General features: G+C 41.6%; 1 protein-coding gene across 6 annotated transcripts in view; it reads left to right on the top strand.

The window, feature by feature from the left end:
• Positions 1–22449, top strand: part of NEK4 (NIMA related kinase 4) — a 40487-nt gene that overhangs the window by 876 nt on the left and 17162 nt on the right. For 2 of the 6 annotated variants that reach the window (XR_004646600.1, XM_034777117.1), the window contains exons 2-12: positions 2083–2349; positions 3716–3913; positions 8936–9043; positions 10083–10237; positions 13464–13605; positions 15275–15694; positions 17005–17058; positions 18536–18679; positions 19687–19827; positions 20237–20303; positions 20972–21078. Coding sequence is in view for 5 of the 6 variants with exons in the window: in XM_034777117.1 (XP_034633008.1) it covers positions 2083–2349; positions 3716–3913; positions 8936–9043; positions 10083–10237; positions 13464–13605; positions 15275–15694; positions 17005–17058; positions 18536–18679; positions 19687–19827; positions 20237–20303; positions 20972–21078 (1803 nt within the window). In the remaining variant the exon portion in view is untranslated. Of the gene's footprint in view, positions 1–108; positions 1457–2082; positions 2350–3715; positions 3914–8935; positions 9044–10082; positions 10238–13463; positions 13606–15274; positions 15695–17004; positions 17059–18535; positions 18680–19686; positions 19828–20236; positions 20304–20971; positions 21079–22449 lie in introns of those variants that run through there. The other 4 variants (XM_034777121.1, XM_034777118.1, XM_034777120.1 and 1 more) reach the window with 4 other exon arrangements.

The following is a 22449-nucleotide window of genomic DNA, read 5'->3' on the forward strand; positions in this document are numbered from 1 at the left end:
TTGGTTTAATGCCATCATTATAACATTTTAAAAGTTTTATTAAATAGAAAAAGACAAGTTAAAAAATTCAAAATTTAAAGAATTGGATTTTCATTTTAACAATTTCCTTTTCTTTTAGCTGTATAGAGGCTTTCATGAGGGGAAAAAACCCTGCTTTGATAATCTTTTGGATGGTATTAAAGATGATATTAACTGCCCTTTGGGGATTAAAATAGAAGGTTTTGAGATATTTTAATCTGATTCTTTAGGACAAACACTCAAAAGGGGGAGAAGAATTACAAAAATAGAAAATGCAGTTTCTGTCTCTGGTGCTGACTTTCACTTGCAGCCTCATTGCTAGAGAAACATAGGCACAGTACATGATTATATCAGCTACTACAAGATCTGGCACATTCAACACTGGCAAAGTTTAAGTCATTGCGTTTAAGGCATTGTTTTAGCGTGCCCCTCTTGTCACAGAGTCACAACAGCATTGTGAATGGTATCTTAGCAAGCTTAGAAAACGGAAGAAATAAAGTGGGGAAGGAAAACAACATGAGGGAGGAATCTAAGGTTCATGTTCCATGTTACGTTTACGATTTAGCTGAAGCTGATGGAGGTGGTGGTGTCATCTGGTTCCCTTTCTTTGATCTTGTCTGGTCAGGATGTCTTTCAGGATCAGGACAGCAAAGGCCCAATGGTCTCATGGTTGGTCCCTGGAGACACTGGAGGTGGTAGCCATGTGGGTAAAGCTTGCTTCTTCCATTCCATACACCCTATGGCCCCTCTTTAATGACTCCTCCAAGAAGGGGTAGCATCCTCATTCTATTAAAATTAACCAATCATAATACATTGCGGTTATTTCTACTACAAACATTTCCCGTCACTTGTAGAATCTTTCAGTTCGTTATCATGCCAACCATTGACTTTAGCAGGAGCCTTGAGCCCTTATCACAGTTCTTTTTAATGTAAACAGTCCAGTTTGTACCATAGTTTGCTTCTGAAAGTAAGCAAATTTTAAAGGCAATTTTATGTAACAGGCTGATTCGGACTTTTGATCTCTTGGACAATTTAGCATGTAGTGTTGTGCAAAGGCCACCACTCTATGTAAAAAGAAGTATTATTACCTTTTATTTGTTTTAACTGCACCTTTTAATTTCTTCAGTGTGTCTTGTATTATAGGAAAGAGCAAAAGGGAAGATCTGATCAGTTTTTACTCTCCTTCAAAATTTTCAGTTACTACTGTGACGAAGTGGGAATGTTCTTAATGTTTTCTCTGAATACTGTGTGGGTGCCTCAGTTGGCCCTATGCATTTCTCAAGTGTCTAGGGGTGTGTGATTGTTGCAGAGCCCTAGGAGGCCAGTGTGATCCTGTCTGCACAGAGAATGGCTGATACCCTGTCTTCTGGCAACTAATGGCCTGAGCCCCTCCCCTGCAAAGTTGCCAACTAAAGGTGTTGAAGAACAAAGAGATCAGGTGACCTCCTGGCCTGGGAAAGAGACAAAGGGAGAGGAGGGGCTGGAGAGTTTCAGTTTGGAGCTGGCTGGGAAAATGGAGGGGAGGCCAGACAGACCTCCTGGCCCCCGAAGATGGACCTGACTGAGGGAGGCCTGTGGTCTGTACCTGCAAGACCTGTCTTAAACTGTGTTCCTGTCGTCTAAATAAACCTTCTGTTTTACTGGCTGGCTGAGAGTCATGGTGAATCGCAGGAAGCCGGGGGTGCAGGGCCTTGTCTCCCCCAAACTCCGTGACAACTACCTCTCTAATTTGCAGATGGCTTAATAACTATTGCAGATTAGCACTAGGATAGACATTAGGGATGGTCAAGAAGGCAAATTGCAAGGATAATACCAGTAAATGCCTACCTGAAGAAAATACAAATGGTGGCATTTAGATTTAAAATTATAATATATGTAAAGTTTTAAATTTCAGTTTTGTGTATTTGTAAGGGGAAGATATTTGTTCCATTCTTACAACATAATGGACACTGTTAAATGTAACTCTATAAAACAATTTTTTAAAATATTTTTAGAATTTGCCAGTGTGTTTCAATAATAGCTTGGATGTTTTCATTATAAATCTTTTTTTTTCCTCCTCTGCAGTATGTCATTAAAAAGCTAAACCTTAAACATGCATCCAGCCGAGAGAGAAAAGCAGCAGAACAAGAAGCCCAGTTGTTGTCTCAGCTGAAACACCCCAACATAGTCACATATAGGGAGTCTTGGGAGGGGGAAGATGGCCTGTTATATATTGTCATGGGCTTCTGTGAAGGAGGGGACCTGTATCATAAACTTAAAGAGCAGAAAGGCAAACCTTTGCCGGAGAATCAGGTGGTGGAATGGTTTGTCCAGATTGCCATGGCATTGCAGGTATTAATATACTGTAACATATAACTTCTTAGTTTTAAAAGAAATAGGTCTGTTTTTGCTTGCTTTCCATTAAAAAAAACCTTAATTCTAGTTTTGATGTGTTAACTTTGCTTACAGATTATCAATGTCAACCTAAGGTAGCCATGTAGAAAAAGAGTTGCTGTTGTATACTTTACCTCCATCATTTCAGTATTGTGGACAATGTGACATGATGGTTGGCAGTTAATTGTAATTGTAGCCCATAACTATAGAGTTCTGAATATAAGCAAGTTTTGTTCTAATTAAGGGGCTGTTTCTGTTATTCATAACCCTCTGTTTACAGGGGTTTGCAACTCAATTATACACATTTTCTCTGTGCTGAAACTTATTGATAACGTCTTAAACTAATTTTAACCAAGAAGTGTTTGCACAAAAAAACTTATTATTTTGCTCCTGTAATTAAGTTACGTTTTAAGTGAAAATTTCCAGACCATTAACTCATAAGTTCTAGTGGAAGCTGCTTCAGTCTGTTACATTTTAAAAATGTAAAGGGAATCAAATCACAAAAAAATCATTACAATAATAAAGATTTTTTTTAAAGACGATATGGAGGAAACTAGGATGTTGGAGTGAAAATTCTATTTTTAACTTGCCAGTGGAACTTGTCATCAGGGGATGTTGTGAAAGCAAAAACTATAACTGGATTAAAAAAAGAGTTAGATAAGTTCATGGAGGATAGGTCCACCAATGGCTATTAGCCAAGATGGTCAGGAATGCAGTCCCATGCTCTGGATATCCCTAAGCCTCTGACTGCCAGATGCTGGGGCTGGGTGATAGGAGGTGGAACACTTGATGGTTGCCCTCTTCTTGTCATTCCCTTTTGAAGCATCTGGCATTGGCTACTATTGGAAGACTGGATATTAGGCTAGATGGACCCAGTATGGCCATTCCTACATTTGTTTGTGGCTAGGAATGCAGATGTCCCCAATAGCATCTGATCTTGTTCATCATAGGCCTAATCCTGCAATTCTTACTCAGGCAAAATTCCCACTGACTTCATACAGTCCTTAATTCAGACAAAATTCCTTACTAGGACTGCAGGATTGGGTCTGAAATCAATTGCAATAAAACACAGTGGAGAGTGAGTTAAGGACTGAGCTTCAGCCTTAATTTTGCACGTTTTGCTTCTATATAGGCACATTAAACTAAAGAAATAACCAAGTTGTGTATATACATATGTTAACATGAACAGATTAGTATGATATTAACTGTAATTCATCTCTTGTATAGTGACTCTTGGTGCATTTGTACTTTTTCCTTTTTGACTCTGGTCAGAGGAAAAGAAGGAATTAACTGTTTAACTTGCTTGAAATACTTTGTTTTTCAGTATTTACATGAAAAACACATTCTACACAGAGATCTCAAAACTCAAAATGTTTTCCTGACCAGGACAAATATAATCAAAGTGGGAGATCTGGGAATAGCCAGAGTGTTAGAAAATCAGTATGATATGGCCAGTACTCTCATTGGCACACCTTATTATATGAGTCCTGAACTGTTCTCCAACAAACCTTACAACTACAAGGTAAAGTATATTGATGCAAATATTGGCCCCAATTGTGTTAGTTGACTTAAGGGAGCCTTAAACTCTGAGAAGTTTATAAATTATCTAGAAGATAATGCGAGTTATTTTGTTGGCTCACCTGTTAATCATAGAGCAGTACTATCTTGTGTTATGAAAGTAATGCCTGTGTAAAAAGCACTTTTTGGGGACTGCTGATTAACTTTTGCTGCCTTTTTTTACTATTCCCCACGGGGGAAGAAATTAATCACAAAAAGCTATCTTAAAGGAATTTAGTTTTCTTTAGTGTACGTGAATTGTCAACTTGTGTTAATTTGTTAGGACCAGGTTTTGTCAATCGACTGTATCAGTGTAAGTTAGAATTCCAGTGCAAAGAAAAATCTTTGTTTAAATGTATGTTAGGACACTGACATATGAAGCCTAAGATAATTGTGAAAGGCTTTATCTTTAAAATTGCTATTATGTATGTAATAAGAAAACAAACCAAAAAAACCTAATAAGCATTTACAAGTATGGAGATGAACATGTAAGGGAAGGTAGCTCAATATTCAAATATACTCCTAGCTTATAACATAGGTGCCGACTCTGTAGGTGCTCCAGCCCCGGAGCACCCATGGGGAAAAATTAGTGGGTGCTCTGCATCCATCGGCAGCCAAGCTCCCAGCCTCCCCGCCTCACCTCTCCTCTGCCTCCTCCCAGTGCGTCATGTCTCCGCTTCTTCCTTCCACCTCCCTCCGTCCCTCCCAGTGTTTGCCACTGCCAAACAGCTGTAGCAAGCTCTGGGAGGGAGAGAGAGGAGCAGAACGTGGTGTGCTCAGGGGAAGAGGCAGGGCAGGGGTGGGGATTTGGGGAAGGAGTTGAATAGGGGCAGAGTTGGGGCAGGGACTTTGGGGAAGGGGTTGGAATGGGGGCGGGGCCGGGGGCAAAGAGGAGTTGATCACCCACCGACACCAGAAGAAGTCGGCGCCTATGGCTTATACAGTCTTTTAAATAAATGTACATGTGAAATATTGCAGGGCTGTCCTTAGGCATATGCAGCTGCGTAGGGCACAATGAAATTTGGGGCACCAAATTGCCCCAAATTTCATGGTGCCCTAAGCAGCTGTGTGCTGCATACATGGCAGCACCAGCCCCGGCGACCAGCCCTATCTCTCAGCTGGCCCCCCCTGCAAGGGGCAGGGCCATCCCCAGTGGGGCGTGGGGCCCCGGACAACTCCCTCCGCTCTGCCTCTTCCCCAGCGACCCTGCACTCACCGGCAGTGGCAGGAAGCAGAGCAACCTGGCCCCAGCCTGCTGTACTCCGCCAGCTCCCAGCCGTGGCGCTCCGCTTCCCGCCGCTGGTGAGTGCGGGGAAAGGATAGCCCCCGGTACTCACCGGCAGCGGGAAGCGGAGAGACGCGGTCCCAAGCCACTCCACTTTCCTTGCCCCAGAACCAGCCATGTTGCTCAGGTTGGGAAGTGGAGCGCTGCAGCTGGGAGCTGGCGGAGTAGGGTGGGCTGGGGCCGGGCTGCTCCGCTTCCCACCACTGCCGGTGAGTGCGGGATCCCTTCCCCCAAGCCTTGTTAGGAGGCTTATTCCTTCACCCTCTCACTTCCCTGGTCCTTCTCACATGAACAGAGAGCAACAATACCCGAAGTCCAAAGGTGCAAACAATTCAATGTTTATTGGGGTGAACTTCCAGCAAGCATGATTCCAGTTTCCTTCCTCAGTGTCCCCCTTCCCAGCTCTGACACCACAGAACCTTGCCTGTGTCCCTGTTCCAATTCCCCCCCACTTAGCGAAACATGATTCCAATTCCCCCACCCCCATTCCCTGTTCCCATTCCCCCCTTACTTCCTGATTGACTACAGACTATGTAGTAAAATTTGAGTTTTGCTTAGCTATACCTTAACCAATCATTTTACTGAAATTTAACTAACCAATCCTAACATACTGTAACATGGTTATTTAACCAATTATATTCCACCACCTTAATTGGTTTACACCCAACAAAATTAATTATACAGCAGACAGAAACAATCACAGAACCAGACAGAGATTATACAGACAAGCAATAGGGAAGTGGAGACTACAGTGATAGAACAATACAGAAATGAGGATTTCACATCCCAGCTATTGATAAGTGAGTTCTTGCCAGACAGGATGCTATCAAACTAAGTTTCCTTTTGCATCTTCTAGGCTCTTCCCTTTCTCTGGAGGTGATAGGAATATCAGGACAGGATTGTATTCCTAACAGCCCAATAGCACCTTATTTCAATGTGACTAGTGTGGAATGTGAGGATGTGACCGTTCACTTCCCAGTTTATGGCTGGCCTCTGCTGCTTAGCCGAAGGCCTTAGCCTAAGAACCAGGCCTCAGACTGTCACAGTAAGAGAAGGCCCTTACACAGACAGTGATTTTGATTCTTTCTTTTATACCTCTATAACTAGGTAAGTGATAAGAATACACCTAAATTCTTAAAGTATAGGCCTTTACAGACAGGCCTGAATATCTATATCCTAACAAGCCTCCTCCCCCGAGCGACATGGCTGGGGCCGGGGCAAGGGAAGCGGAGCGGGCTGCTCCCAGCCCCCCACTAATTCCCCAGGCCACTCTGGGCCTGTGAGGCCCCCAAAAGTGGCCCCCCACAGCTCCTGCCTCCCAGACCCTGGGGGGGGGAAGGCTTTGGGGGCTGAGTAGGACACCCAAATGGCTAGGGATGGCCCTGAAATATTACATTGCATATTTAAAAAAAAAAACAGAAGTATGCCCCTCTGTTAATTAAATCGCAGCTGTAGGCCACATGTACCAAAAACGTGAACTAAGGTAAAACTTCTGTTACTATAATTAAATATAGAAAGACTTCTAGTTTTCTCCAAGCTGCAGCTGGCCACCAGTGAGTAAAATATTTTCTCTCCCTCATGTGTATGCACGTGCGTTATGAAGCTCATGATTCATGTTGGTGTGCGGCTACACTGCTTGGAACTCCATTGAAAGTCTGGAATTCTACATGGGTGCAATAAGCTGCATGTGGAGTTCACAGTACAGGATTGGGACTTAAACATTATGGACATAACTTTGCTTAATTGCAATCTATATTATTCACAAATAGTTTATGGCTGAGATTTCAGTGAGATGTAACTACAGTAACTCCTCACTTAAAGTAGGGTTACCATATTTAAAAAATAAAAAAAGAGGACACTCCACGGGGCCCTGGCCCCGCCCCTTTCCCGCCCCCAACTCCACCCTTTCCCACCCCAACTCCGCCTATTCCCCACCCCTTCCCCAAAGTCCCAGCCCTAACTCCCCCTCCTCCCTCCCAGTCACGCGAAAAGGGCTGCCCCAGCGCTACCGGCTTCATGGTTTGCTGGGCAGCCCCCAGACCCTGCGCCCCCGTCCAGCGCTTCCCCAGTGCAGCTGGAGCCCAGGAGGGGAAGCGCCCAGCCGGGGGCACAGGGTCTGGAGGCTGCCCGGCAAACCGTGAAGCCGGTAGCGCTCGGGCTTCGGACAGCCCCTGTGCCTCCGGACCCTGCGCCCCCGGCTGGGCACTTCCCCTCCCGGGCTCCGGCTGCTCTGCTCCTCCCCTGACTCTTCAGCTCTGTTTAAGAGCCGAGCTGCCCGAGCGCTTTGGCTTTGGGCAGCCCCCATGCCTCCGGACCCTGCGCCGCCGGAGCAGAGCAGCTGGAGCCTGGGAGGGGAAGTGCCCGGCCGGTATTTTTCCCGGACATGTTCGGCTTTTTGGCAATTCCCCCTGGATGGGGGTTTGATTACCAAAAAGCCGGACATGTCCGGGAAAAAACGGACGTATGGTAACCCTAACTTAAAGTCGTCCCAGTTAACCTTATGTTGCTGATCAATTAGGGAACATGTTCGTTTAAAGTTGTGTAATGCTCCCTTCTAGTGTCGTTTGGCAGCCGCCTGCTTTGTCTACTGCTTGCAGGAAGAGCAGCCCATTGCAGCTAGCTGGTGGGGGCTTGGAACCAGGGTGGACCGGCAGCCCCCTATCAGCTCCCCTCTCCCCTAAGTTCCCTGTTTAGCAGCTGCCCAGCAGGCTAGCAATTGCAGCTGTCCCTCCCCCCACTGCCATGTGCTGCTCCTGCCCTCTGCCTTGGAGCTGCTCCTCGAGACTCCTGCTTGCTGGGGGGAGGGGGGAGAGGGAAGGAAGAGGGGGGCTAATGTTAGGGTGTCCCCCTCCCCCCTGGTCCTGCACCCACCTTACCCCATCTTCCATAGAGCTGGGGGGGACACCAGGGCTCAGGAAGAAGGGAGCTTGCTGATCTAATTAACAAGGCAGTGTACTTAAAGGGGAAATGTGCATATCTCCCTCCTTTCTGCTGCCTTGTAGAGTGAGAGTGTTAACCCTTGAGGGCTCAGCCAGTTGCTAGTTCATCATTTAGCAGGAAGGGAAATATCCTACCCTCTGATTCCTCCACCTCAACCAAGCTTCACAATTATCATCACTGTGTACCAGTATTAAATTGTTTGTTTAATATAGTCTTTTGTCTGATTGAAAAAAAAATTCCTGGAACCTAACCCCCTCATTTACATTAATTTTTATGGGGAAATTGGATTCGCTTAACATTGTTTCGCTTAAAGTCACATTTTTCAGGAACATAACTACAATGTTAAGTGAGGAGTTACTGTATATGGGAAGTCTGAAGAAAGAATTAGTTTCAGAACTCTTGGGAGCTAAAGGAACTCAAAGAAATGTTAGAGACAAGCCAGTATTTGAAATCAGGATTTTTTTTTTAATGATCTGTAACTCAGTAACAGACCAACTTTCTTCACACTTTGCAGAAAAATTCTCCTTACCCTTCAGAGTCAATGTGGCCATACTCAGTATAAACCAGTTTTGTTACCTGAGGCCACAACCAAAAGTTTATAGTGGAATTTGGTTGTGATCTTGACTATAGTGGCTGCCAACTCAGCATAACAGTCTGTTCCTAATGGGCTGTTCAGGAGCATATTATCTACTTTTTTAAAAGAAAATTTTCAGTATTGCATCTGAAGTGCTTATGCTGATTTTTCTGGTTTTCTTTTCACAGTCTGATGTTTGGGCTCTGGGCTGTTGTGTTTATGAAATGGCCACACTGAAACATGCCTTCAACGCTAAAGACATGAACTCTTTAGTTTATCGAATTATTGAAGGAAAGGTAAAAACTGATCTAAAGTTGTTTTAGTTCAGTGAAAACATTTTGGAAATATGCTACAGTATGAAGACCCTTTTGATGTGGTTACTCAATCATGCAAAATCTGTATATTCAGACCTGTAGTCCCATCTTGTGTCTGGAACTTGAGATAACTGTTTTCAATCAAAAGTAAGAATTTCAACTCCAATTTGTGGGGTTAGTATAATTTTTTCCCCACGTGTGATGGGAACACTGCATCATCCTGTCCATTCTAATGTTTGGTGTGAAATGTGGGTACCTACTGATGTAACGGCAGATCCAGAAAGTAGTTTCTTTTTAAGGTATCACTAGAATTTTCTTATATTCACCTTGTGCAGCTAGTAGATTGGAGGAAATAAGTCACTTCGGCACTTTCGACTATAAAGTTCCCACTTTTAACATTATGCAAAGAATCTTCTCAGGGTATTTTCTTGTTTGACATATACAGCTGGATTACTTTAGCTCAATGTTAGTTCCTTATTTGGTTTGGCATGTTATAAAAACACATTTAAATCCTGATCTTCAGCTGTAATAAAAATGTTTTAAATAAACTGAAGATTCTCTGTGACTAAATTTTCATTTGCAAATCTTAGAAAGTACAACTGACCAGTTTTCAATACCTTGCTTTAAAAATTCTGAATCCAGCTTACCAGGGAATTAATTTTCTTATATGCAATCTTTTGTGTATATTGGCAGTATTTTTTGGTTAGCTGATCATTAAGAAAAAAATTGTATAGAGTTCTTTCATTAAACTTTACACAAACCTCTGTTCAGTAAGATACTTAAGCACTTGGCCTATTGATGTCAGTGGGACTACTGCACTTAAAGTTAGGGATGTGTTTAAGTACCTAGCTGAATCCGAGCCCTAATGCTCAAATAATGCAGCAATTCCTGTAGGCAAATGTGTAAATGGTTTTTGTTTGCTGTACATTGATGTCATCATCAAAACAATCCGCTTACTATTATGAACATTAGCAATCCATTCATTCTCATAATACGATGTATCCTTTCAATACAATTACAGCTGCCACCAATGCCAAAGGATTACAGTCCACAACTGGCAGAACTAATAAGAACTATGCTTAGCAAAAAGCCTGAAGAAAGACCCAATGTGAAAAGCATACTAAGGCAACCGTATATCAAGCGCCAAATCTCTCTGTTTTTGGAAGCCACAAAAGCGTAAGATAATTTTATATAGAACTATTAATAAAATAAATGTATTGGTTTGGGTAACAGATTGTTGAACATAATGTTGTAATCACTGTTTTACAATTTGTTCCAGATTTCGGAGCTGGATGTTGAAATTAGTTTTGCTGTGTGTAACTGCAGGGGATGGGGCAGAAAGGATCTTTTGAGATTGTTGAGGGAAGGAATTATTTGAGAACTATAACCAGAGACAACTAAGAGAGAAGATGGAAATTAGTCACATTAGGGTTATGTAGAAGGAAAGTGGATTTAAGTTTGGGATTGCATATTACCTTCAGAAAGTCAATCCTCCTATTGTTCATTCACTTTGGTGAGTGTTTGAAACCAGCCAGACAGAAAAGTCTTACCTGAATAAATGTTAGAAGTTGTATTTGGCTGCCCTAATTAGGAGCACTTAGCACTTTTAAATTAAATTAAAATTAACTGCACTTAACTGCAATGAATCAATATTTCTTTTTATAGAAAAACTAAACACCTTGTTCTTAATGTATCCATTATTTGGGGGGGGGAAATGCCATGTTGTTTGGTTCATGTCCACTGTTGATTTTAGTATATTATAACTTGTGAAAGATGGGAGAGTAGATTACTCATTAGAGTACGTGATTGGGACACCCCAGGTTTTCTTCATAGCTCTGGAACTGACGATCCTTAGGCAAGCTGGTTAACCTGTCTGTCTGTATTCTCCATCTGTAAAATGGTCGTGGTAATATTGACCTACTTAACAGAAAAGTTGTAAGGATTAATTAATATTTTAAAACAATTAAATCCTCGAAAGGTAACTGCTATAAAGGGCAAAGTATTCTGGACATAGAGAATTTTAAAGTGATGTGCCACATAGATTGTTCCCTGATTAACAATCTTATTTGAAAATCAGAGGTTGTTCTTTTATTATTGACAACCGGAGAATCCCATTGTAATCCTCAATTTGATAAAGTTAAAAATCTAAGGTAGCTTGGCTGGAGCAATGGAGAAGACCTGGTTTTGGGAGTAATCTGGAGACTCTCAGCACTAATAAGGTTGAAGTCTCTTGCAGCTGTGATACACTTGGATCGTGGGATGAAAAGAAGATAGCTGCATGAGCACTACCTTTCCACCAATGCACAGAGTAGAATTAGGGTATATCTACACAGCAATTCAACACCTGCAGCTGGCCCATGTCAGCTGACTCGAGCTCATTGGGCTGCGCGGGACTGTAGAATTTTGGTGTAGACTTTGGGCTCAGGCCGGAGCCTGGGTTCTGGGACCCTCCCCCTCACAGGGTCCCAGATCTTGGGCTCAAGCCTGAGCCCAAACATGCACAATGCAATTTGACAGCCCATGCCCCACGAGCCCGAGTCAGCTGAGATGGGCCAGCTGTGGGTTTTTAACTGCATTATAGACATACCCATAGGGGTCTGTTCTGAAGGGTCTGTTTACTTCTCTTTCTGGCTGGAGGAAGAGCATCATGATTGCTTAAGAAGAGGGGGAAGTAGCTTTCAGATTGGGACATGTGAGAGCCTGTGGAGGCTGGTCTTCATTCAGTGCCAGACAATGAGAGAGAGAGAGAAGCTTGGATTATGGGAGCGAGGATGTTGAATAATGAGAGACGCACTCTCCCCAGTCGCTGCGTTTATCCCAGTTCATGCATCTCATATTTAAATAAAACAAAAACAGGACTGCTTCTCTCCTTCTGACCATTCTAGCATACACAGACCAGAGTGAGCTCACAAGTTGAGAGGAGATGATGGCAAAAATTAGAAACCATTCTGTGACATTTGAGAAAATTACAAATCATCTGGTTAATAAACTCTGTGCAAATTCCAAGTTCTACAGTAAATCTGTGATCAATTCTTGCACCGAATAGAAAAGTGAGATAAAGACAGACAATAAATCTGAAATATGGATGTGAAATGTATGTCGTCACTTGCGTTTCCTTATCAGTCTGTGTTAAGGCCACTTCATCATATCTAAAATCACCAGAAGACAAGTTCCTTTTGCTATTTGCTTGTTTTTAACTAGATGTTGGACAAAAAAGTTGAATATAAAATTTGTCATCAGATTTGGTTAATCACTTCATTACTCCCAGTTTTTGAGACATAATGGCAATAAACTTAATTGCCAAATATTTATTTCCCCACATGGATGAGCCTTATTGTCTTCTAGTTTGTACACTGTGCAGTCACTTACACCTATGCAAAGTGAATATAAATTACTACCAATTCAAGTAAAGTACCACTAACATTCTAACTTTGCACAGCTGAAAATGACTATACAGCAGTGGTCACCAACCAGTAGATCGCGATCAACTGGTCGATCCTGGAGCCTCTGACAGTTTATTGTGATGTCTGGCTGCTAAAAGTCCGGCAGCGCAGTGGGGCTAAGGCAGGCTCCCTGCCTGCCCCGGCCCCATGCCGCTCTCGGAACGGCTGGGGGGAAAAGGGGATGTCTCCATGTGCAAGCATCTCCCCTGCAGCTCCCATTTTCTAGGAATGGGGAGCTGCAGGGGCGGTGCTTGCAGGCAGGAACAGCACGCGGGGACCCCTGCCTTCCCCACCCAAGGGCTGCAGGGGTGTGCTGGCCACTTCCAGGTGCCATGTGTGGCAGGCAGGGAGCCTGCCTTAGCCCCTCTGCGCTGCCAACCGAGGTAAGTGCCGTCCTGCGGGAGCCCACACCCCGAGCCCCCTCCTGCACCCTGAATCCCCTGCCTTGAGCTTCCTCCTAGAGCCTGCACCCCAAGCCCCCTCCCTCTCCCCAACCCCCTACGCCAGGCTCAGCCTGGAGTCCCCTTCCATGCTCCGAACCCAGCCCAGAGCCTGTACCACCTCCCGAACCACAACTCCCTGCCCCAGCCTGGTGAAAGTGAGTGAGGGTGGGGGAGAGTGAACAACGGAGAGAGGTGGGATGGAGTGAGCGAGGCGGGGCCTCGGGGCAGTGCTGGAATAAATCCTGGGTTGCACTTAAAATCAAAAAGTGATCTTCTGCATAAAAAGGTTGGAGATCACTGTTATACAAGATACAGAGCAGAGAAAATCAAGCCCAGTGTTTAGCACTTCAGATAGAAACTCTGTAATCAGTGGAAATTTAAAATATTTTCTATAAAAGTGAAAGGGTTCTGTAGCTGGATGGCATCTATTTAATAAGGTAGTCTAAACCACAACATCTTAAAGTCTTTGTCCTTAGACCCTTTGTCCTTTTTTTGTTGTTGCCATTTTCTTTAAAGAAAAACAGCCAAAAATCATAAGAAAATATCTGATTCTACACCCAGAAGTGCTGCTTCTGTCATCTCAGTGAAGACTGGATCTAATAATGGAAACATCACACCCAAAAAACATCCCTCTGAGCAAGCCAGGAGATATAGAGCCGTAAGTTACTTTTTTCCAAAGGATACATCTGTTTTTGTTTTTGTTTTAATATTTGTGTAAATGTTCAGTGACATGATATAAAAATATATTTTGAAATACTTTGTGTTTTCCTAATATATTTGTATTCAATAAAACTCTGTAAACTATATATAAAGGGGGAGAGGAGTTGTATTCATCTACAGTTGGAGCTAAGAAAATAGCCACAGATCAGTAAAACTAATTGCACTGGTCTTTACTGAAAGATACTCATGAAACATTATACTTAATCCTTATTCTGTGAAGCTGTCGTGGATTTTTTTAAACCTTACAGTTGCATTAACTTTTGCATGTGGCACAATCATGTGAATGCTGTGACACTGTGTACCCAGCAGAGTATCGAAAGTCACTGGACTAACAGAAATGCTAGCAAATGTTTAATGACAGGCAAATGTTGACAGTGAAAATGTTTGCTGCAGCTTGTGACTGGAAAATCAATTATATGTTTGAGGAAAATTGCTTGTTACCCGAGGTAAATACTTTACAGCAGTGGTTCCCAAACTTTAACAACCTGTGAACCTCTATCACTAAAATGTCAAGTCTCGTGAACCCCCTCCTAAAAATGAATATTTCCAGGGATTTTCTCCTTTACCTGAGTATAAATTATAAAAGTAGTGATCTTGGAAATATAAAATTTGTTTTTACGACATGCTTATTACACACTATTTATCATTACAGTATTTTTATTACACTATGAGAACAGCAACACTCTTCCAAGATCTCACTTTCGTAGCTTATATCACTTTGAATAAGCCTGTTATAAAACAAGGCTCCTATGTTTCATCAAGGAGTATCAGATGTGAAACAGCTTGAAGGTATTTAAGAAGCCAATTCAAAAAATTCCTCCTACACAAGCATGCAGGTCTTGAGCAGTCCAGGCAAACAACGCACATTACAACAAAGCTTAAACTTGTCCTTCATAATAATTTAAAAAACAATACTAGCTGCCTATTTAATTTTTAAAACAGCAAAAAATATCCACCTCCCTTTCCATTTCTTATAAGGAGTCTTGAAGTTTAAATGTCCTCAGTGTGATAGATGTGCTTGCTTTGATCTGCTTGGCTCTTGGAAGTCCAGGGGCTCTGGGCTGCTGGCCCCATGCTGCCCGGGGTCCCTAGGGACAGCTCTATCTGCCATTAGGAAATTTTCCCCCAAGAACCCCCTGTAACATTTCACAAACCCTCAGGGGTTCACGAACCCCAGTTTGGGAACCACTGCTTTACAGTGATCCAAATAGATTGAGTCACAAAGATTAATCACCTGCCCTCTGTTCATTTTCTGCACTGTTTGCCAGTTGGTGTTAGTTTTAATATTGAAGCCTTAAACATGTGATTTTAATACATTTTGGAGAGCTACTAGGAGAACCCGGTTTATCACTTGTGATCATAGGGGCAAAGTGGGTGCTTTGCTTATGGAATAGGCCTTGTTGACATCTGAAGTGCCAAGCTTCTCATCAGACTTAAAAGCTTATGAGAGTCTTTGTTATACCCCTTATTGATGCTTCCAAATAGTACTTGATTATGATTTTGTTTCACTATCACTTTATGTACTGTCTGGGTATGCAGGTGACTTCTTGCAGCATTTAAAATATTCCTCAGAGGGTAATTCCACTTCTGCTATTTTTTAATTTCAGAATGAAGAAAAACATTTAATCAAAGATCAAACTTTTGAAATTTATCCCTCAGAGAAACCAGCAGCTGTGCCTGAAAAAAATGCAAACAAGAATGAGAAGAACAGCACAGGAGTTTCCATAGCAACAGTTAGCAAAGTGGATATTGATATTTTACTGTCTGAAAGGAGGAACTCTAAAAGTGATCACTTACTACAGGATAACAAAGCAAGGTGCTTAAGCATTCCTAGTGAAGTAGAATCTAAAATAACATCTAATGGCCCACAGACTAAGGAAGACCGACTACAGCAAAACTCAAAGCCAGGTTCTAGAACTGAAATTGTGGATTCTAAGCACTTTGCTGTTGATGTCGCAGATGAAGGAGATGACACTTTGAAACTCCTGCAGCCTGTCTCAAAGGACCGAAAGCAAAATGATGACCAGGTAATTATTTAACTCTTAAATGTGCTTGGTAAAAGGTTGAACTAGTGGATGGTTTATAGAAAGAACAAAGCTGAACGAATGTTACCTTTCAAAGTGGGGCACTTCTGATCAGGCTCTTGGGGTGCCGAAGCAGTTAGAATTGGGGATCAGGACCCCCTCGGGGTTGCGAGATTATTACATGGGGGGGGTTGTGAGCTGTCACCCTCCACCCCAAACGCCGCTTTGCCTCCAGCATTTATAATGGTGTTAAATATATAAAAAAGTGTTGTTTTTAATTTATAAGGGGGGTCACACTCTGAGACTTGCTATGTGAAAAGGGTCATCAGTAAAAAAAGTTTGAGAGCCACTGAGTTAGAAGCCCTAGTATCCCTGCAGCACTGCTTCTGTATAAGACAAAGGCTGGGGCTCAAACCTTAAGTGTCTTTATTGTTCTTGCCTGGGATCAAAAATTGTCTGCTTCCAGTTGTAAAAGGATGAGGCAAGAAAATGTTCGGAGCTCCTACATCTCCGTTCCAAACGGACTACGCTTCTCTATCTCTTTCTGCCATGTTTAGCCCTAATTTGGGATGGGAATTGGAGGAGGAAGGGAGAGTATAATGGAAATGGAGTTAGAGAAGGTGCAGGATGGTGGAATGAAAATGTAGGGGAAGAAACTGAAGGGAAGGAGGAAGAGAGAGATGAAGAGATTTTAAAGGAAGACAGAAGGAGAGGAAAGGAAAATGTGTTTAATGGAGATGTGATTACTAAAGAGAAGAGTGAAGGAGTAAACAGGAAATGAGACTAACAGAAAAGAGAAGCCTTGCAACGGGGGAAAATGTTAAAGTATCCTGGCCCTCACTCCTTTCCGGCTTCCAGAGTGCCTCATTTGGGTGATTGGTGGATGCAGAAACATTGACCATTGCCCTTTCCCCTGCACTCTTCAGCATCTGTAGCCAAAATGATTCTCTTACATGAATGTGCTGGGGAAGCGGGTAAAGGGCTTCTTTGCCCTTGTCTCTCTCTAGTGCACATGCACAGGGCCAGCAATATTTTGGCTCTTAATGAAAGTATATTAAAGTAAAATACAGTTGATTTCCCTATTGTGTCTTATGCCTTGGATTTAAACTGTAGGTCTGTCGTGAATGTGCAGCTGTCATTTCCATTCAATCCTATATAAGGATATTGTTTTATTCACTTAGTGATTCACCAAGTTCTGTTCTAGAATGAGACTTTTAAAGCCTATCTTTCTTGCATTGCTAATATATATACACTTTACTAAGCTTGCTCTTATTTTAGTATGTTCGTGAAAATGTAATAACTTCTCATTTCAGAGCTTGGACTCCACCGAGAAGCCTCTAGCATCGTTTGTTCCTGTCATAATTCAAGTAAGTGTTCTAGCATTATAGTTCTGCTTAGTTTGTTGGCTTTAAAATAGTTGTATTTCTTTAAAGGGAAATCTCAAATGATGTTGTCTGGTGACTATCTTTTCCCCTAGAATATTTGATTTTTTGGAGAAGGATTATTATTGCATTACAAATTGGTTTTCTGAAGTTGCTATTAGAATGGCGGAACATATCTGAAATTTTACTAACATGTATTTGTTGTAAAATACTAAAACTGTATATTGCAGTATTACGATAGAGACATAAACAAATTTCACAAATTCTGTACACTTATGGTTTCCTGTTCAACTAACATGCTAACTGTGATGGGGAGCATAATTTTGAATGTTCCAGCTTCAGTTTATTTAAAATGTTCACCTTGTTGCAATGTTAATGTAGTGTTTTTGGTTGTTTTTTTGGGGTGGTTTATTTTATTTATTGATTTTTTTTCCTGTCTGTAATTTAAAAGAAGAGATTGCAGTCATTTTTGCAGACTGACAACCAAATAGATGTTTATGTGGTTATGATTAAGATAAAATCCATAGCATTCCAAAAGGTTAAGTTGCCTTTGTCAATACAGTAACTCCTCACTTAACGTTGTAGTTATGTTCCTGAAAAATGTGACTTTAAGTGAAACGATGTTAAGCGAATCCAATTTCCCCATAAGAATTAATGTAAATGAGGGGGTTAGGTTCCAGGGAAATTTTTTTCACCAGACAAAAGACTACACTCACACTCTCTCTCTCTCTCTCTCTCTCTCTCATACTTACACTTTAATACTGGTACACAGTGATGATGATTGTGAAGCTTGGTTGAAGTGGAGGAGTCAGAGGATCGGATATTTCCCTTACTGCTAAATGATGAACTAGCAATTGGCTGAGCCCTCAAGGGTTAACTCTCACTCTACAAGGCAGCAGGAAGGGAGGGAGATATGCATGTTTCCCCTTTAAGTACACTGTCTTGTTAATTAGATCAGCAAGCTCCCTCCTTCCTGAGCCCTGGTGTGTCCCCCTTGCTCTATGGAAGATGGGATAAGCGGGGTGCAGGGGGAAGAGGGACACCCTGACATTAGCCCCCCCGTTCTTTCCCTCCCCTCCCCCCTCCCGGCACAGCAAGCAGGAGTCTTGGGGAGCAGCTCCAAGGCAGAGGGCAGGAGCAGCACATTGCAGTGGGGGGAGGGACAGCTGCAATTGCTAGCCTGCTGGGCAGCTGCTAAACCGGGAATTTAGGGGAGCTGATGGGGGGGCTGCCGGTCCGTCCTGGTTCCAAGCCCCTACCAGCTAGCTGCAATGGACTGCAGCTGCCAAACGACATTAGAAGGGAGCATTACATAACTTTAAACGAGCATGTTCCCTAATTGATCAGCAACGTAACCGGGATGACTTTTTAAGTGAGGAGTTACTGTATGTGCAAGAACAAGTCTATATTGGAATCAGGAGAAAACATGCCTAAAGATTAGAAAAATATTTTTACTTTTTAGGATGAAGCCTCTCATGGAAATCCAGAAGATGTTCAGGAAAAATTCACTTTTCACTTTCAGCCTCATAGCTCTTTCTATGAACCTTCTCTCTCACGGCAGCGATGGCAGAAGAAAAGGGAGCTAGATGAAGTCTGTTCAGAGAAGGTGCAGATAAAAATTTATCTGACAATTTGATCTTTTAAATGGCAGTGTACTACTACCTTAGTTTTCTTCCCATCCTACAAAAAGATTGTAACAGTTTGTAGATCCTTTCCACTAGTTGAACCATCTCCAGTCTGTGTATAATCTCATTTCATACACATCCATAGAATTGCATTTATAACAAAATGGGTAACTCTGTGGGCCTTGGAAATACACTTTTGTGGGTGCCTTTTGTCCAAGGATCTCAAAGCACTGTATAATTTAGTAAACCTCTCAACACTCAGCGGTACAAAATTATAATCCTTCTAGGGGACATGAGCAAATTGAAGCCCAGAAAGATTACATGACATTATTATTATTATTATTATTACAGTAGTACCCAGAGACCCCCAGCCAAGACTGGATCCTTATTGTGGTTGGCACTGTACAGAACATATACACCTCTACCCCAATATAACGCGAATTCGGATTAACGCGGTAAAGCAGCACTCTTGGGTGGGGGGGGCTGCGCACTCCGGCGGATCAAAGCAAGTTCGATATAATGCAGTTTCACCTATAACGCAGTAAGATTTTTTTGGCTCCCGAGGACAGCGTTATATCAGGGTAGAGGTGTAGTTAGAGACAATCCCTATCCCCTGAGAGAGCTGACAGTGTAAATAGACAGACCAAGGATTGGAGGAAAAGGGTATGACATACAAGCATAGTGAACAATGTGAGCTTCAAATGTCATTTTAGTTCCATGATTTTTTGTTGTTGTTTTTGCGTAGGGTTTTGTTGTGAGGGTGTTAGCTAAATGTAGACAGGGAATATAAGGAAGTTAGGGAAAAGTGGTTGTATGGGTGGGTGGTGGTGGGGGACAATAAGGCAATGGTAGAATTGTGAATAGGACCCAAGTGTCCTGACTCCCAGTCCTGGGTTGCTAGCTTGGTGTTTGCAGTTCTAGATTTCAAAGCATTTTAATTTGTTGAAAGAAGAAATGAGACTGTAATCACTTTCTAATTCTCTCTAAGCTCAGAGCAGTTGCTCCGCGGCCCTTACCTTCGCTTCCTGATGTGAATGTGAAGACAACTTATAGCCCTGCAGATCAGCGTGGCACTGAAATCACAGAGGCTGTAAACAGCTCTAAAAATAGTGAGAGCGCAATTTCAAAGGTTTGTTCTGAACATTTTATATGCATATTTATTTTTGTCATTTTCTTACTATTTCTTCTGAGTAGTTTGCTCCAAAAGCATGTGGGGTGGGGAAAAGAAATGTACAGAAGTTATCCTCTGTGATTAAATTTCTGTCTTGCATCTGATTGATCAGGTAGGAGGAAAGAAAGCCAGCTCCTCTTTCCCTTAATTGAAATAATGAGGCTGGAGGCTCCTGTCCTACAGGAATTAGGTTTGTTGATCAAGATCACCATGGAAAAATTAATACAATGCATGCTGAACTGTCTGAAAACTTTAGTTAGTAGCCATCTTTTCCAGGTGCATTTAGACAAAAGTTTTAATTTCAAATATAACAAAATGAAAAACCACCATGACTGCCACTATTAATATTGGTTTGATTTATTTAAAGGATCGACCGTTGTCTGCAAGAGAGAGGAGGAGGCTAAAACAATCACAAGAAAAGATGTTTCCTTCTGGTAACTTTGCATGCTAACTCTTCAACTGATGCAGTGGGATGGCTTCTCTTTGGAAACACTAATTTGCAATCTGGTCTTTAGTATTAACTTCCTCAAAAAATATGCAGTTGAAATGTAGCTTTGATGTTAATAGTTATTTAACACAACTTTTATTTTTCTAATGCTCATTCAGTGGTTGTAATGGTGGCAATGTGATGTTTCCACAAGAAATGCACTTTTCAGCTAGAAGCCTGTGTTTTTTGTTGGCTAGTTTATGTCTGACCCTGATAGTATGCTTGGAGGACATACTAAAATGCTTCACTGTTATCAGTGCCCAGTTTGCAAAACAAGATGAAAAGGATCAGAATTAGTTGACAAAAATGAATTTGGTCTTGTTCATGTCACTATCACAAAGCTACTGTACAAATGGTATTAGGGGCAGTCTGCTTGAGAGGCCCAGGACTAGAATAGCAGGTGGTGGTGAATGTCATCATTTAAGTGCATTGGCAAAGCTTTGTGGAGAGACCCAGGTCAGGAATGGAATAGCAAGGGATGGTGAAAGCCAGAATTAAGAGTCCTTGGTAGAGCAGTATGGGGAATTAACAGAGCATACACCTACATTCTGATAGACTTTAGTTTCTCCCTTGTACATACTCAAAATAAACGTTGTAAAAATGTCATCCTTCTAGTGCCTGCGGCAAGACGAGCATCACATAGTGCGGTAGTTGAAGCAAAATCACTTGCGGAAAATCTTATTAAAGTTACTCAGACCTCGTCAGATCCCAGTATTTCTCAGGTAAACTGGGGTCATCTGCTTTTGAAATATTTAAATGCAGACCAAATTTGAGTAGAAAAATAAACAAAAAGAGCTTGTATTTACAAAATATAACATGCTGTAGTACACGTAGAGGAACCTCCTGGCCAATAAAAATGCATGGCTATTCTGAAGCTGTTACTGCAAAAGACATTGGGTACAATAAACACCAATAACTCACCTTTTAACTCAGTTTTTATATTTGGTAAGATCAGTTTCTAATTCAGGTCAATTCACTCAGCAGAGGCAAATAACTGAATGAGTCAGTTAGCCTCTCTGAAGTATTGTTATGGCTTATTGAATGGATAGCCATAACTGGGGAGAAGCTCGCCCTGCCACTTCCTCAACTATACTTTGACAGTGGATAAATAATTTCACTTGCTGTGAGTTGCAAAATACCCTGAGGTTTGTTCATTCATGTAGTCTGATTGGCTTATCTGATAAATTTACTTAAAACAAATGTTATGGAACTGATGCTGTGAAAAGAAAAAAATACACAATTGAAGAGAATTAGTGTAAAAAAAAAAATTAAATGAAAAAACTGCCATTTGAGTGGGCACACTGAAAATCAAATATCAATAAAACAATCTTCCAACAATCATTTTCAAGCCAGTTGGTTACTTGGAATACTTAATATTGTTTGTTTACTGGGATTTGAAGATTATTTCTCAATTTGTAGTCCTATTGGCTAATGCATAAAGTTATGTGCTGACAAAAGTAGTAATTGTTAAATCAAATTCTCAAACTTTTTACAATGGAAGTGATTAATTTTCATTAACATCTTCATTGCATAATTCATATATAGCTTTAGTAAGATCACAAATGTATTTTACTACACAAAGTAGAAGTTTCTTTAAAGGCACGCTTCTAAACTTGAAAGAGGTCCAACAAAGATACTTAAGTGCCAGATTTTCATAGTGTGACTTCTGTTTGTTCATGTAACTCTCCTCACCCCAACCATTTGCAGGTACAGTCTTTTTGCATGCTAGTGTCTGTGCAAATAAGTACTACATGCAAAAACCCCATCTGCGCACACAAATCAAGGACAGATGGGTTTAGTGCATATAAATTATATTTACATATGCTAGTGATGTGCAGTTTTTTGCATGCTGTCCTCAGGATTGAACACACAAAATTTGAGAGGGCCAAATGGAGAGTGGTTTGACGCACCATGGAAAATTTTGGGGGACATTGGAGAATAAATAGAAAAATAGATTTCAAAGTATTTATATATTTACAGTTTATTTTTATAAAGACTGATACATTGTAGTCTAAGAACAATGGTTCTTTAAAATATTGTAGTCATTAGTAAGTCATTAACTGAGAATTGACCAACATAATGAGCATAATGTA

Source organism: Trachemys scripta, chromosome 7 (genome assembly GCF_013100865.1).
Source record: "Trachemys scripta elegans isolate TJP31775 chromosome 7, CAS_Tse_1.0, whole genome shotgun sequence".
NCBI classification, from domain to species: domain Eukaryota; kingdom Metazoa; phylum Chordata; order Testudines; family Emydidae; genus Trachemys; species Trachemys scripta.